General features: G+C 36.2%; 1 protein-coding gene across 1 annotated transcript in view; it reads left to right on the forward strand.

Moving 5' to 3' along the window:
- The window catches only part of LOC129267787 (pneumococcal serine-rich repeat protein-like), a 35,937-nt gene extending 20,873 nt beyond the window's left edge, over window positions 1–15,064 (forward strand). Inside the window, exons 6-14 of the mRNA XM_054905412.2 lie at window positions 784–923; window positions 3,312–3,549; window positions 5,330–5,386; window positions 6,347–6,486; window positions 8,035–8,275; window positions 9,527–9,731; window positions 10,593–10,770; window positions 13,409–13,474; window positions 13,900–15,064. Coding sequence (XP_054761387.2) covers window positions 784–923; window positions 3,312–3,549; window positions 5,330–5,386; window positions 6,347–6,486; window positions 8,035–8,275; window positions 9,527–9,731; window positions 10,593–10,770; window positions 13,409–13,474; window positions 13,900–13,944 — 1,310 coding nt within the window. The 3' untranslated portion in view covers window positions 13,945–15,064. The remainder of the gene's footprint in view (window positions 1–783; window positions 924–3,311; window positions 3,550–5,329; window positions 5,387–6,346; window positions 6,487–8,034; window positions 8,276–9,526; window positions 9,732–10,592; window positions 10,771–13,408; window positions 13,475–13,899) is intronic.
- The last annotated feature ends 1,287 nt before the right edge of the window (window positions 15,065–16,351 follow it).

Genomic DNA, 16,351 nt, shown 5'->3' on the forward strand with positions numbered 1-16,351 from the left:
CATGAAAGTCTACATGTGGGACAACAATAATAAAACAAACATTTACCGGGTGTAACATCATCAAAATCAGAGACAAGGAAGAGCTGAATATTTTTCATTTTTCGGTTGTTCCAACCAAATCAAAACAATTTCAAGGTAATATGGAAAATAGATGGCCATTTTATGTATCTAAAGATTAAAAATGTGAAATTTTAGCAACTTTTGCCCGTTTCTTTATTTTTATTTTGAGGGGGGGGGGGGTTGCATCGGCAATTTGCCCAAGATAGTAACGCATGCGCACATAGAACGTAACAGGAGATGGCACGGTTCTTCGAACGAGGTACCTGGCGATAAATTACCTGTATTGGCGCTGAGTTTACATCAGTTTCCACTGTTTCTTGACTGGTTTGACATTATATGAGGGATAGTTGTGATTATCACTGATATTTTATTATCTTATTTCCAAAACAACCACTTGCCCGATCGGGCAATTGACTTTGAGGAATGCTTGCCCGCACGTCATTTTCACTTGCCCCGGGCAAGCGGGTTTCTCCTGTCATTATTATTATTCGGTCATCGGACGAACCGCTGTTCCACACGCAACCAGAAGCATATGCACAATCTAGCCAAACAACAATGTTTTCCAATACACCGGTGCAGATCTAACCACATTGGTGTGCACATCCCACCGGGTACCTATTTAACTCATGGGGGTAGAAAGCCAAACGTGGCACATCCAAAATTCCGCATTAGTAATAGACAAAAGTAAAAGTAATCTTTCTTGTATTTTTTTCACTTTCGCAGTTGTGGTCGAAATCGTCGCTACTGTCACCTTCGTGGTAGCGTTTGAAACGCGAAACGGCCAGCCATTAAACTTTACAGACGACCTCAATAATTCGTCTTCGGCTCGCTTCTTGGACCTCGAGAAATTCTTCTGTGAAGGGGTAAGACTTTAAAATACGACACAGTCAGACCAAGAAAATCGACACCCAAACCGAACCATGATATGCCATTTAAAAGGTCATGTGACTTTGATCAGTTTTGGGCCAATTTTGCCCGTGTGACTGTATGATTATGCCCAAGCCTTATACCTCAGTCACATTTTCATTACAGCGGCCGTACGACGAGTCGAAAACAGCCGTTTTATGTTTTTTTTAATTCAAACTGTCTATAACATGTTTTATGAAGCAGGTACACAAAATTGTTAAAACGGCTGTTTTGGACTGGCCGTACGGCAGCCGGTGGGGTAATGTGACTGAGGTATAACCGCCAAAGGAAATGTCCACTCAGCGACGTACAGAAAATTCAAGAACGGAGTAAACTGTGATGCCAAATGCTCGTCAATATAAAGAACTACAAAAGAGGAGCCCTTGAGTGAGGACAAACTACTTATTTCCATTAATTTGTTATCTCTGAAACTTGAAACGAAAGTTTCAGTTCACCAATTGCCCCTTAAAGATTTCCAGGTAGTTTTCTTTCTTTTTTCATTTGAAGGGCATTTGATAATGCATTTTACACTCCCTTTCCCTAACCTACCCCAGAGTCCGACCAAGGCTGTTAGATTAGTTGGAGTGACGTAGCATCAGTCGGTCTTGGTGTCATACTGTGTTTATTAGTTTGACTCATGCATTGTTATAACAAACATGACAAAGATAGTATAATCAAGTGCACGAGTATGCGCCCATATCAATGTTCATTAACTCTAAAACACAGTAAAATTTTACCTAATATTTGGTAAAAAAGGAAACATGCATGTTTGCAGGGTATTATTTGTTTACTCCATATTGGGCAGAATGCATATTTAAAGGGTAAATTTCAACGCAACATCGCGTAAAATTTACAATTTTTTTTAATCCAAGCAATAGGAATATTCCCATTCTACCCAATAATGGGTTTAATTTTGTGAGAGTGTTCATACCTCATAAAACAACTCAAAATCCACTATTAATATGCCATTCGCAATAACGTAATTTTTTAATCGGTATGCTTTCTAGTGTGACTGTAGTACAACAAATAAGTGTTATATATATACATGTATATACAATACAAATATACCAGGCTTTGAGTAAGTGTAGCGGGAAATTATTCATCCGAGGTTGGACTGGAATTTCTATTTTTCCAGAGTGGCAAATAGTAATTTTGCCAGTCCAACCGAGGATGAATAATCCCCTCTATACTTTCGAAATAAAGGCCTGATATATTTTCTTGTTATATTCTTCTTTAATAAGCAATATATCGTGATAATTTAGTTATTGTACTCGTAGTTCATCCTTTTTTTTCTGAACCAAATAGATAACCCGCTGCACTGACTATCCTACATTTCCTGAAGCCACGCACTCAGCGCGCAAAACGCGTATAAGTAGGCGTTCCATTTTCAACATCATGGCAAAATAGTGAGAATATTTTTAGTCACAAGATGATATTTACATCAATCAGCATGCAGGATTTAATGTATGTAGGATATATATTGTTTATATGAAGAGTTTAGTTGCAAAAGGGCTTAGGTCCACTTTGGACCATTCTGAGAAAAAACATGTTTTTTATTCTCACTTACTGCAATATTCTTATGAGAAACTAAATTGTCATGATGTACTACCCTATCATGTGAACATAAAATTGGGTATAAAAGAAATCTACCTGTCTTCATTTTTTTTCTATAAATTCTTTTAAAAATGATCATTGTGGACCTCATGTAAACTCATGAATTGTTCCTTAAGCCGTTTTGTCGTTTCCTTTTGTGTTTGGTTAGTTTTTTTTTTTTTTTTTTTTTTTATCTATAAAACTTTTTTCCTGCTTGCAACCGTTTGGGATTTGCCTTTGATAGGCCTTTGGCCTTTGTTAAATTCCACACATTTGTATTCTCTGTATTTTGTGTGATCTCATGTATTATATGCCTTTTATCACTTTAATTGTATGTATTGTCTTTTTATGCAAATGTGAAATAAATTGAATTGAATTGAATTGAACCCCTTTTGCAAGTAAACTGAAATGAATCCAATCTATTTTGATTAAAAAAATGATTTTTCTTCGCCACTTTTATTCACGTTTTCATGTAAATTTCAAATTGTCTTTGTTTCCATCAAAGCGACTAAAAATTTAGAGGTTTTGAGACAGAAAACAATAAAATTCATGAACAATAGACCTAACCCCTTTTGACAAATGAGCTCTTCAGAAGAGTTTGTATAATGCCTGACTTCGTGTTAACCTCCAGAGAAACAACTGAAAACATTCCCACTCACTTGAAAATACAAGAACATATTTCACAATGCGCTGGTGTCATCTTGCACTGTTCTGTTTTTTTCGTAACTCCTTTTTCTCTCTCTTAAATGCAGGTTGAAGCCCTCTACCGCTCGAGATTGTCCAGCTCTTTGAATTCCCTCCTCACCTTCAACTGTGTGGTGAACAGCTTCTCTCCAGGCAGTGTGGTAGCGGACCTCTCAGCCGAGCTGACGGCGCCGTCGGGAACGATTACCGAGGCAGAGGTGGAAAATATTACCGCACTGGAAAACACAACAGCTCCTGATACTATTGTGGTCAATGGCACCATATTCACCGTGGGATCTTTAAGTAGTAAGTGTTCTGTGTAGCAGACAAGTTCAGGGGCCGGTTGCAGAAAGAGTTGCAATCAAACCAAACTCTAAAAATCAAACGCAACTTGAACCAATGAAAATACCCATATTCCCGGGGGGGGGGGGGGGGGGGCGCACTTTCATTGACGAGTGGATACCATGCGCGACCAAAAACACGTAAAAAGGATGACTTTTTCAATACAGGGCACGTTACGTACGTAACGTAATAAGGTTGTCTAAAACACTAAAATAATGAATAAAAGGTATCTATATCGCTAGGAAAGCTACGTGTTTAGGGTCAGATTTGTGAGGGTTTATAAAATAATAAATACTTGAATGTTTTATAAAGGATGTACTTTTTGCCCCAACATTCAACACGACGTGTTTAGAGTACGATTTGCGCGAGGTGTGGGAGGTGGGGCCGTACTTGTGGGAGGTGGGGCCGTACCCAATGGTGTACATGATGTAGGTAAAGATAAAACTCACGACCAACGTCCGTGATATAACAATTAAAATATCGCTGTACTTGTTTAGGGGTTCAATTTATGGAATTCTTGCTAAGAGTATCGTTTTGTTTCTAATACTTGTTAAGGGTAGGGTTTCACACGCCAATACTTTTTAAGGGGTGCATTTTCAGAATATGGAGAATACTTGTTTAGGGTGCTTTTCGAAAGCCCATGGTCGCGCATGGAATCCACATGCTTGTTCCCTTTTTACCCAATATTGGGTAAAGTTTTAAAGTTTTATTTTAGAGTGCAGAGATTTGAGGATATGAATTACCAATGACATCCTGAATGACAATTACATTATATACAAATTCAGCAATAACACATTTTGGAATTTAAATTAAGCCTTCACGTGATACTTTACGGGGCCTCATAGTGAATATACAAATTATGTTAACAGTTTTTTAATTTTTTTATTTGCCTTTAGCAGTGATTGTAATTTCTTCAATTATTTATCATTACAAAGGACATTTATGAGAACAACATCGTTATAATTATGTTATCATAAAAAAAATGACATGACTAAATATGTTATGCGCTACACAATAACTATCTATCTATTTTCGCTATCCTTAATTTGGAAGAAACTCTTGGATTGGACATACACCTCACCAAAAGCACCATTACCACACACAATCACATCCGATCATAACCACAGAAACTTTGAATATCATAAATTTTCCTGATTTTGAATTATTATTCTTAAAACTTTTCCAGTAAGAAATCGTAGGCCAGAGGAAGATTTTCGAAATCAATTCGACTTTTACTACTGATCAACTCTTATATCAGCAAAAAAAATGCATATAGGCGACATTGTCACAATTTTTTTTTCCTTTTTAAATTTTTGTTTATTTTGCTTCTTGTGATCATGGCGTAATTGTCAATTATCTAAAATGAAACAAAACATGTAGTGGGTATGATTATGTACGCTTACAACAAATGCTATAACAAATAGTAACGTGTTAAATCTATCTCTTTCTCTCATTTACTCTCACATCAACTGTCTTCTTCCCCTTTTTTCTCTTTCTTCTTCGGTTATTTATTCTTCTTCGTCTATTTATTTTGCATCTTCTCTTCTTTATTTTCGTCTTCTTCTCTTCCTTTTGCCTCCTACTCATTCTCCGTCTTCTGCTTCTCCATCTTGTTCGTCTTCTTCTTCGCTCTCTTCTCCTTCTCTTCTCATCCTCTCTACTATATTCCTTTTTTCATCCTCTCTCTTATTCTTTTTCTCTCCCCCTCTCCCCTTCTGCCTCTTCATTTCTGCTCTCTTAACAGCAAATGTTACGATACCGACAACGACGCCCGCTCCAACTACAACTCCAACGACGCCTGGTAAATAATCATCTTTCTTTTCATAATACATAATTTGACCCCCCCCCCAAAAAAAAAAAAAAATAAATAAATAAAAAATAAAACCGCACTAAAAAGAACACAATGTCTCACCGGGTGACATCGTGTTCCCAATGTAAAACAGGATGTAAAATCAACTTAACAACATTGAATTTGAGCAATTTCAACAGTGTGAATAACATAACTAAGAACATTGATTGATATTTTGTTAATACGGTTAATTGGGCAATCTCCAGTTTTTGACGATTTGTTAAATTTGATCATGTATATATTTTATTCTTCCTATATGGAAATAAAAAAAGAAACAAACAAACCGAGTCGACCATGTGAACACACTGTGAAAAGACACACTGTTAAGGTTTCCAGAGTTTTAAATATCTTCACACTGATAACATCGTCACCCTTCTTTGATGATTGAAAAGAATGATGATATAATCTGAGTTCTCATTTTTTTTATCTGCGTCAACTATTCTAAACATTATATATCCCGATTGCTTTATGTGAACATCTTTGATTCAATTCGACCTGATGGTGGTTAAAGATATGTATGATTATTATTACTTTTTTTTACCTTTGCGTTGGTAACAAAAGTAATTCGTAATAGAGAGTGACTTCTCACATTATTGTAAAATAGAAATATATAATCAGGATAATATAATGTATATATTTATATATATATATAACTGCTTTGATAGCGGGCTCCGTTAACATTACATATTTCTGTTTTGTTCGGCCTTTTCCACTTTAAATACAAAAAGAGTGGAAATGTTTTGCTTTTTTAGTCTTCGGTATGACTCGGCCGGGGATTGAACCCACTACCTTGGGCTCATGAGGCGGGTGCTCTACCGCTGATCCATCGTGTTTGGTCATAACGTTATATCGAGTATACTTTCAGATTGCATATGTCAAATAACCTTTCCTCTCGATTCCCTCGTGTAACAGTTGTGGTAGAGGTGGTTGCTTCCGTTACGTTCGTTTTGGCATATGAAACCCAGGACGGACAACCACTAAACTTCACCGACGACCTCAACAACAGAACCTCAGCTCGCTTCCTCGAACTCCAGGATTATTTCTGCCGAGCCGTAAGTCTACCTAACGATCCTTGCTCACTGAATACTGAATGTCTTTGTTCCCATAAGTTTGATACAATGATCACTTGGTTCCAGTAGGCGATTGGTTACAGGGGATACTCATATTACAGTCCGTACACCATTATGTTTATTGAGTCCTGTTACGCGGACTTCTTCATGTTTTTTTTTTTTTTTTTTTTTTTTTTGGGGGGGGGGTGGGATCGTCGATTAGTTTATTACCAACTCATCCACTCATCACATTGTCTATCTTAATTTAGACCAATGATGCCAGTCCGTCAATCAACATTTCGTCTGACAAACCATTTGGTCCACCAGTTCGTCTATGACCATTTCGTTTCATAACCATTTGGAGTAATACCCATTTTCTTTTCAATCATTTCACCCAATTAACACATAGTCCAATTAGACCAAATGGTATATATACTAAATGGCTTTTAACCAGCTGGTTATTAGACGAGATTGTGAGTGGACCAGAATAGCAATTAGACAACGTGGATAGTGGACGAACTGATGGTAGGCGAGTTGGTAATTGGACGAATTGAATATAAACCTTTTTTATAATGAATTATGACTTTTCAACTGAAACTGAATAAAAAAAAAAACATTTTCATAGACTTTTGACAGAAATTGACTCACCATTCAAGTAGGTATAATCTTCAAGACTACATGATCAGATTTTTTCATCCTGAATATGAAACCAGATGTCGGTATAGTGTTAGTCTTGAAATGCTGCTGTGTTTCATAGGCTTTAGATATTCATCTACTCACTGGCCTAAGCCATGTAATTGCTTCCGTATATTCTCATTCTGTCTAACCCTTTCTATTCACTGTCCCCTAGGCAGGTCGGTGTATCCTATGGCTACTTGCATAAAGAGATGAAATCGATTGCCAAAAAGAATGAAGTTTATAAATCAATTAAATTCGCATAGTTAGGATTTTAATTTATTTTTTACTTATTTTATTTTTTGGCTTTTAAGCCCAAATCTTTCTACAGCCCGTTATAACGGGTCTCCTGATGGTTTAAACGAGAGGGGTGGTTCATCTAAATGGGAACTTCTTCGCTTTATTATAAAAATTAATAAAGGACGTCATTCTGTTCCAATATCATGCCCTCTCTTCCAAATAACGATTAGTTCACATGTTCATCCCTTTCTTCTATTGTCAGAAAACTCTCTGAAGGAATGTCACCACCCCCTGCCTAATCCCATGTGACACTTGCCATTCCAGTAATTGTCAAAGTAAACAAGAAAGAAAAGTGTCGTGAACAGAGGTTTGAGGTTATCCGAAAGAATCTATGATTTTGCATTCATTGGCCTTATGCATAATTATATAGTGCCCTCACTCAGAGGATATAGGGAAAAGCGTATATGGAGTTGCCAAAGATGCGCCAGCTTCAGATCACCAACGCAAGGCGAAGGTTCAGCCTCCGAGATGGCGGCCCGATCAGCATGATCAGGTCAATACATAAGATCGATTGTAACTCCATATTGGTCCGCCATGTAAACATCGTGCATTATTATCTTTTCTCATCAAACGCAGGTTGAAAACGTCTCTAGATCTCAATTATCGACGGACCTCAACCCGATCATTACCTTCAATTGTACTGCCATTAGCTTCGAACCGGGAAGTGTCATCGGGAATATTCTGGCGCTGTTGACGGCCATACGGGGAACAGTTACTGATGCACAATTGCAAAATATAGCTGCCCTAGAGAACATAGCATTCCCGACTTCAATAGAAGTGAATGGGACCCTCTTTGGAGTCGGGTCCTCCTACACAAGTAAGACTCTTAATGCTTTCAATTGATACACACATGTAGTACTGGCCACAGAAACTCATTCCCAATTGAAAGGAATAAAAGTTTTGGTACATGTTTATAAAGGCCAGTTCACCTGTCTTAAGTGGCCACGCTTCTTCCTTTCCCCGGGTATTTACTGATTGTCAAGGTTCAGCTGTAGTTAATCATTATTATTATTATATCATGTCTAAGATGACAATAATTTGTAATAATTATGTAAACGTGCTTTAAATATCATTTCGGTTCGATATACTGTTAAAATGCATTGATCACGAGGAATCCAAATATTGGACTCAATTGCCACTATTGAACAAGACCTTCCCATTCGAAGTAAGATTTGCATATTCCGTGTTAGTCAAAAAGAACTGGACACCTCACAAATCCTCAATTTCAAGAAAAATACTGAACACATAATAATGGCATGAAAGAGTGTCTTCTCCTAAATAATTTGATACCATACTTATGCAGTATGAGTTAACGCTTGGATAATCAAGAGGTTTTTTTTTTCAATGTGATATACAGTTAAATAGATGAGCGCCAAAGTAAGGCATGGCTCAATGAATGATTCCAGATGTCAATGATGTCATAATCCTACATGAATTAGTAAAAATATTTGCAAATCCATTTTCAAGAAAATTTACTTGAGAATTGATACTAAAAAGTGAATTAAACAATCTAATTGTTAATGATTGAAAACTTTTTTTTTATGCGATGAGTTTTAATGCAACCTTTCTATATTATGGCATGATTATGACATGATTGAGATCTGGATTCATTATCATAAACACGCCTTACATAACTTCGGCGCCAATTAACATTACCAGAGTATTAACACATACCAAGTAGATATCAAATTTATTGGTTGAAGATAGTCTTTTCTTGTCATATTTGATAATTTTGTGTCCATGACATGTATTTGCTTTTTTAAATTAAGTTTTTGTGAGGTATCATTTTTATAATAAAAGTATGTATTTATATGAGCAATAATCTTCGGGTATTATCATATTGATAGTCTCTATGCGTGTGAATAAAAAAATATTTGTGTAAGGCTAATGTCATTTGCTTTTTACAATGGATGTTTTTAACGCAGAATGGAATACGTTGAAATCTGTTAACGATCTTATACTATGAGATATGTTTAATGTTTATCATTCTGCACTAAGCCTCTCTCTCCATCTCTCTCTCTCCATCTCTCTCTCTCCATCTCTCTCTCTATATCTCTCTCTCTTTCAGTAACCGTTACAATACCTACAACAACGCAAGCTCCAACAACTACAGTGGGTACAGCGCCCTCTGTCGACTCATCTACTATCTCGATTGGAGCCATTGTAGGCATTGTGCTTGGTGTCCTGGCATTTGTTATGATCGCTGTTATCTTGTTCTGTACCTGTTTCATCGCAAGCATGAGGAGACTTCAACAGGAAAAGATTATTATTGCGTAAGGAGTCCTTTACTTTTTTCCTTTGATGTTCTTTTTAATTAGATTAGTTGGTCAGTTGGTTATTTTGTTTTAATTTCACCTATATGCATCTATTTATTTTATTTCTTTTCTCATTGTTATCGTTATTTTTGTTGTTTAATCTCAAGATTCAGGGTATCTTTGGGGCAGAAAATAAATCATTAGGTTTTTTGAATTATGCGTTCATTTCCCTGCATTTGTTTAGCAAGATAAAGCTGATAACAATGATGAAAATAGCAGTATTAATATAATAGTTATAATATTGATAAAAAGGGTAATAATATTAAATATGATAAAAATGATAATACTGATAATAATAATAACAAAGATAAAGATAATGTGGCGTATATTTCACTAAATCAATTATTGGAAGTGGCATACAACTAATTAAGGACATAATAAACTGGTTTTGAGAATTATTGCATAGATATTACAATGGAAAGATAAGTTGAGGCGAAATGATATTAAGATATTGATAATGATAACGATGATGACAAAAATCATGAATCCTGATGATAGAAATGGTTAGTTTAATTATCACTACCCGTGGTCGACAGCAAAGGGGGGGGGCAGCAATAGATGCCTCCCCAATAAAAAAAGGATAATCCTTTGTGCTGACGCTTACGCGACACTACCAATACGACAATTGCCATAATTATCTGCTCGAGGCAGCTCGAACTAAGGCCAGGGTAATAACAAAGACAATAATAAACAATGCGCCTCGGAATATATTATTTCTAGATAGATGGCGCTATATAAATGCCTATAATCGTCATCATCATCATTATCATTATTATTATTATCATTATTATTATTGTAATCATTGCATGCAACCACCAGTGGACGTCATAAACCCAATCTGGCATTCTACGATGACAATCTGAGCTTCCTCGAAGACGAGACGCTCTACTCTGAAGACCTTTCCGGCGGCTCTTCCTTGGACGATAGACGGTTCGTGGTAGGCCAGGCCCTACGCAGGATGGGTGAAACGAGGTACCCGATGTCGGAATACTCACAGGTAAATAGTTCAGCTTCAGATATTTTTTTTTTCATTTCAAGTAATCAACATGACAACAAGCCTGAGGGATTTTTAGTTAGTCTGCCGGTAGGGAGAGTGAGTGAAACTTTGATCAAAAAGTGGATCTCCACGCAATCATTAGACCATATAAAATTTGCCGTGGTTAGGGCGTTCTATACGCAGAGCATTATAGGCTGCACCTTCAGACCCTTAAGTCGAGTGAAGGGCTTGCGCAACAGACTAGGAATTGGTTGTGACCGGCAGACTAACTCCATACTTTTTGCATTTACTACGGAGAAACTCAACGCACCAATTCCTTTGAAAATGCAATACCCCGTTTAGATCTGCATCCACGGTAGACCTAGTCTGCTATGCAGACTCCTTGAATCAGCTGTGGTACACACACTGCAGATGTGTGTCTACATTTAAAGAGCTCACTTGCAAAAGGGGTTAGGTCCATTTTTCATCAAATTTGATATTTTTGGTCTCAATGTATATAATTTTAGTAGCTCTATAAGATGATACCAAAGAAAAGTTAAAATTCCTATTTAAAAGTGATCAAAAATGGCAAGAAAAATCCCTTTTTTTTCAAAAGGGTTTAGGTCCATTTCAGTTTAGTTGCAAAAGGGATTAGGTCCACACCGATTTTTTTTTGGAAAATAATATTTAAAAAAATATGAATAAAGGTAGATTTCTTTTATACCCAATTTTATGTTGTCATGGTAGGGAATTTTGAAAATTTAGTTTCGCATAAGAATATGCAAAATAGGAGAATAATAAAAAAATGATTTTCTTGGAGTGGGCCTAACCCCTTTTGCAAACAAACTCTACCGAAGAGCTCATTTGTCAAAAGGGGTTAGGTCCATTCTTCATAAATTTTATTGTTTTCTGTCTCAAAACCTCTATATGTTTAGTCGCTTTGATGAAAACAAAGAAAATTTGAAATTTACATGAAAACGTGAAAAAAGTGGAAAAGAGAAATCACTTTTTTAATCAAAATAGATTGGATTCATTTCAGTTTACTTGCAAAAGGGCTTAGGTCCACAATGATTATTTTTAAAAAGAATTTATAGAAAAAAATTGAAGACAGGTAGATTTCGTTTATACCCAATTTTATGTTCACAAATAATATTTCAGTAAGTGAGAATAAAAAACATGGTTTTTCTCAGAATGGTCCAAAGTGGACCTAAGCCCTTTTGCAACTAAACTCTTCATTTGTAGACTACTTTGGACTGGCGAATAACTTTTACCATGGCAAAAATATCAACCGCGGGGAAATGCGCGCGCTGTACAACGGATCGCCCTGATATTAAAGGACTTCTGCTTTCTCTGCCGAGTTTACAACGAGACCGTTTAGATCTACTGTAACAGTCCAACAGAGGATCACGCCGTGTGACCTTGCGATTGTGATAGACTGTCTAGGTTTTTTTTTTACCTCGCGATTACCTAAGATTCGTGCTCTGTGCTTTTTGCCGAGACCGTTTAGATCTAAAGTGGACAAAGGACGACCTCCAGTAGCCCCCTTGGTTACCTCGCGTTTGGTGGTAAATTTAAACGGGGTACAAGTCAAATCACAATGGATAGCTGAGAGGCTTTTGTCGAAAGTTGGTGGACTTGGAGTGACTCAGGTTAACAACATGTTTGCAACTGTTCGTCCGGTGCAAATCTTCTGATAATCTGCTTCCCCTGTCCACCAACTTTCGACAAATGCCTCTCAGCTCTCCATTGTGATTTTGATTGCATCTTCCAAGGAAACGAAGCGTTGTAGAGTTTCCCCCATGGTAAATGCGAAAACTACCTATAACCTAGTCACGAGGAATCTAGAGAAAAACCTTCTCCCATAGACTTTGTACACGTGAGTCGGCCCGATGCCAAGGCTATGGCCGGCCGATTTTTGCTTTTGGGCCGGCCTCGACCGCATCCCAGACAAAGATAAACTATATGAATGCGCAACGAGAATAGACATATTAACGTCTAAATTGTAAATGGTATCGTAGAAAAATGGAAACAAATTCGACAAGCAAGAAAAAAAAATTATCACTCCAAATGTAAGGTCATTTCGACGAAAATAAATTTGACAAGCAAAAACAAACAAACAAAAAAAGGTTATCACCCCCAAAATATGGTCATTCCGTCCAAATTTTTTTTTATTTCGATTTTGAATGATTTTTATTCCATCATAAAAGATGAAACATAGTAGAGGGACATTTGAGATTGTGTCCCCCTACCATTTTGGTTGGGGGACGCGCCCCCCTGGGATTTCCGCCCTGCTCTGAACACGTAGACAGTGGGACTGTCACAGCGTATTCACATGACCGACTATGTGAATATGTGATTCACACTGTCGTAATGCTCACATTTAACAATGTGGACGCGAATTCACATTCTGTTCCACACTGTGAATACATAGTAGGACAGTAGGACTTATCTCTATCCCAGCTCACAATAACATATTATGACACGCTGCGTTCCACAATGTCTTCACAATGTAAACAAAAAACAAATCTAAAATCTTCTGCACTGACACACTTCAAACACGTAATTTTTGCATAGTTGATACGTAAAAATGTGCTTTCTGACACCTATTTTCTGAATATGTATAGTAACATTTTTTTAAAACTATAATTATTTTTTGCAGGATACATCGGAAGGATTTGGAGCACAGAATTACATAAGACCATATGTCACGGACGGCATGGATGGGGTGAGTGTTTCACAGTACCTTTATAAATAATTAGAGATATTGGAATAATATTATAAAGCAAATAATCATCACATCATCAGTTTTCATGTTTACTAGAAAGCCCTGCCATCGTATTTGTTTAAGGTGTTGAATCCAAATCCCTGCTTAGGAATGGAGTTAAATCAATAAGGATGACTTTAATATAGCGGAGTAAGAAATGTCAATCCTTTTTCTTTACCGTGACATTTCAAAGTAGGTTCAAATGTTCAAAGTGCTGTTGAAATAGACAGAAAGAGGGAAAGCGATAGAGAGAGAGAGGGGGGGGGGGGGTCGTCATGGTGTAACAAAACGCCGGGACTAGAGTGATTTATCTCATTTCAATTTTTTTTCTTATTCAACGTAATTATTTTAACGGCCTTTTTCTTTTAAAACCCTCTTCATTACAGGAAGCCATTGAAAGGAACCCACTACATGCCTCGCACATGTGGTAATTGGAATACGCAGTGCCAAAATGCGATTTTTATTCCTACCATACATCGAGAGGGATGTGTAATTATTTATTTATATTGTACATAATGCGATAAATATTAGACCAATGAAGCTCTATATAAAGTGAAAAAAAATGTATGTCAATAAGAGACTGAAATTTTATTGTACAATATTTTTTGTATTCTTTATCTAAGAAGGATAATATATAGTCAATATATGTTTAGATAGCGATGCTCCTCTAATAATAATTTATAGTTGATTGATTTTCTTTCGATGAAACTATGAAAAATAAATGGAATGTAATGTTCTTATATTGAAAAAGTATATGTCTATGCAAGCCTGGTAGTAAATATGTGTACAATTTAGAAACAGAATCGTTAAATTGTATTCTTTATAATCGATGATCATTATGTTCTTCTCTTAGAAAAAAAAAGCTACCCCACATTAAATGTAGTCTTCCACAAAGAACAAACTGAAGCTTTGTTCTTTATCTTTCATGAATTTCAATTTTAGTGAGCTTCCAGTCATGTAAAGGACTTTGATCTAAAAAACATGCGTTTATAAATATTTTTTTACGTTATATCGTATGATGATTGCGAAATACGATTTGCAGAAGAGAATTTTATGTGTTATTTCTATTTTGATTATATTCATGTTTCAGGCATTCCGGTTATTCAGAAAATGAAGCGTTTATTAATCATGAATTTATGAATATGTTTTAGATTTTTTGATTATCGTGATCTATAAATGATTGTATGTTCTTATCTAAACAACAAGTTTATGTTCCAAATAGGCCTAATTGCTGCTTTTAATGAAACATTATTACAGTATTGATCTTTGTATAATGATTCATATTCGTGAATTGCTCCAATTTTAATGAAAATGTGGAATCCTTTTACGAAACAATTAGAATTACGTTAAAGTCAATCTACATCGTTTAAAACGTAGGTAAGGATGATTTAGACTAAACCGTTGATGTGAAATAATGAACTGAAGTCTAATTTTAAAACTTATTTATTTATTCTAGAGCTGATTTTTTGTGTTTTCTTTATGTGCTATGCAACTATTATTTTCTTTTGTAACATTATGTTATTAATAAAGATATTTTTCTCTCCATCGTGACTTTCTTTAAATGTCTTGTTAAATGAGTGCTGTATGTAAAAGATAATGTACATCTACACGGTCTTCAGTTGGTGACACGACATTTGCTCCAGCGACAATTGCTCCGGGCTTTATTTAGTCTAAGATATAGGGTTGGGTTTAGTGTTGCAGTAGGGGTTTATGTTAGGTTTAGGGTTAGGTTTAGGAAAGGGTATAGTGTTAAATCCAGTGTTGAAGTTGGTCATTCGATTAATGTGTGGAATTTTGAGTGGAGCAATTGTCGCAGGAGCAAATGTCATGTAACCCTTCAGTTAGACGGTCTGATTACTGGAGTGTGTAGAACCATTGTGGCTAAACTCTCTTTCTCTACTATACCAAATTTATATAATTGCAGTTTATCCATTCATTACTTTGTCTAATGCTCATTTGTTCTAACTGGCATTAGGTCTAATGTCCACATGGACCAATCTCCCTTCGTCTTGTAATATTGTAATGTTAGATTATTCTAATTAGCATTACTGTTCTTTATCAAAGCTTAAAACAGGTTTTAAATCCACTGTAGCAAAAGAAAGTTTGCAGAAGTGTTAAGATTGGGACATTTGAGTTATTGAAATATTGGTATGGAAATCAGTCTTGGAATGCATTTGATCAATCTGTGTATACTTTAGCTAAATTCAAACTCAATTTTAACAAGCCAGATGGACGCATATTGTTCTTTTGATGTCGAGGTCTTAAGAGCGGCTTTTTAATGAAGTGATTAGGGGGGGGGGGAGCAAAGAGAAAATAGGTTGGGGAAAAGGAAAGATAGGGAGAGAGAGAGAGAGAGAGAGAACGGAAAAGAGGAAGAGAATGAGAGAGTCGGATAGAGGGAGATAAACCGATAGAGGTGTGTAGAGTGAGAGAGCGAGGGGAAGAAGGCGGGAGGGAAGAGGGTTGAAAGAGAGTGGGAGAGAGAGAGAGAGACGTCGTAGTAACTTGTCCAGTACAAACCTCATATTCTAATTTAGAATTGATTAGTATATAAATATGCATAATGAAAGATCGTCATAAAACCCACGTAAGATGAAAGATGCGATCTACATCAAGGTATCTAGCCATACCCAATAGCAAATTGTCCATAAGGGAATCGGGTTGCTCTAAAACTAAATTAAAATAAATATTAAAATGAAATAAAAAATGAAATAACAGTAAAATAAAACGTTTTTCAAACATTTCGCCCGGTCCAATCATGGAGTTCTTAATAGGGATCAGAAGCCAATTTAGAGTGTTAAGACAAATATTCAAAGGATCTTTGCCTAGAAAATCGAT

Source organism: Lytechinus pictus, chromosome 9, assembly GCF_037042905.1.
Source record: "Lytechinus pictus isolate F3 Inbred chromosome 9, Lp3.0, whole genome shotgun sequence".
Classification (NCBI taxonomy): domain Eukaryota; kingdom Metazoa; phylum Echinodermata; class Echinoidea; order Temnopleuroida; family Toxopneustidae; genus Lytechinus; species Lytechinus pictus.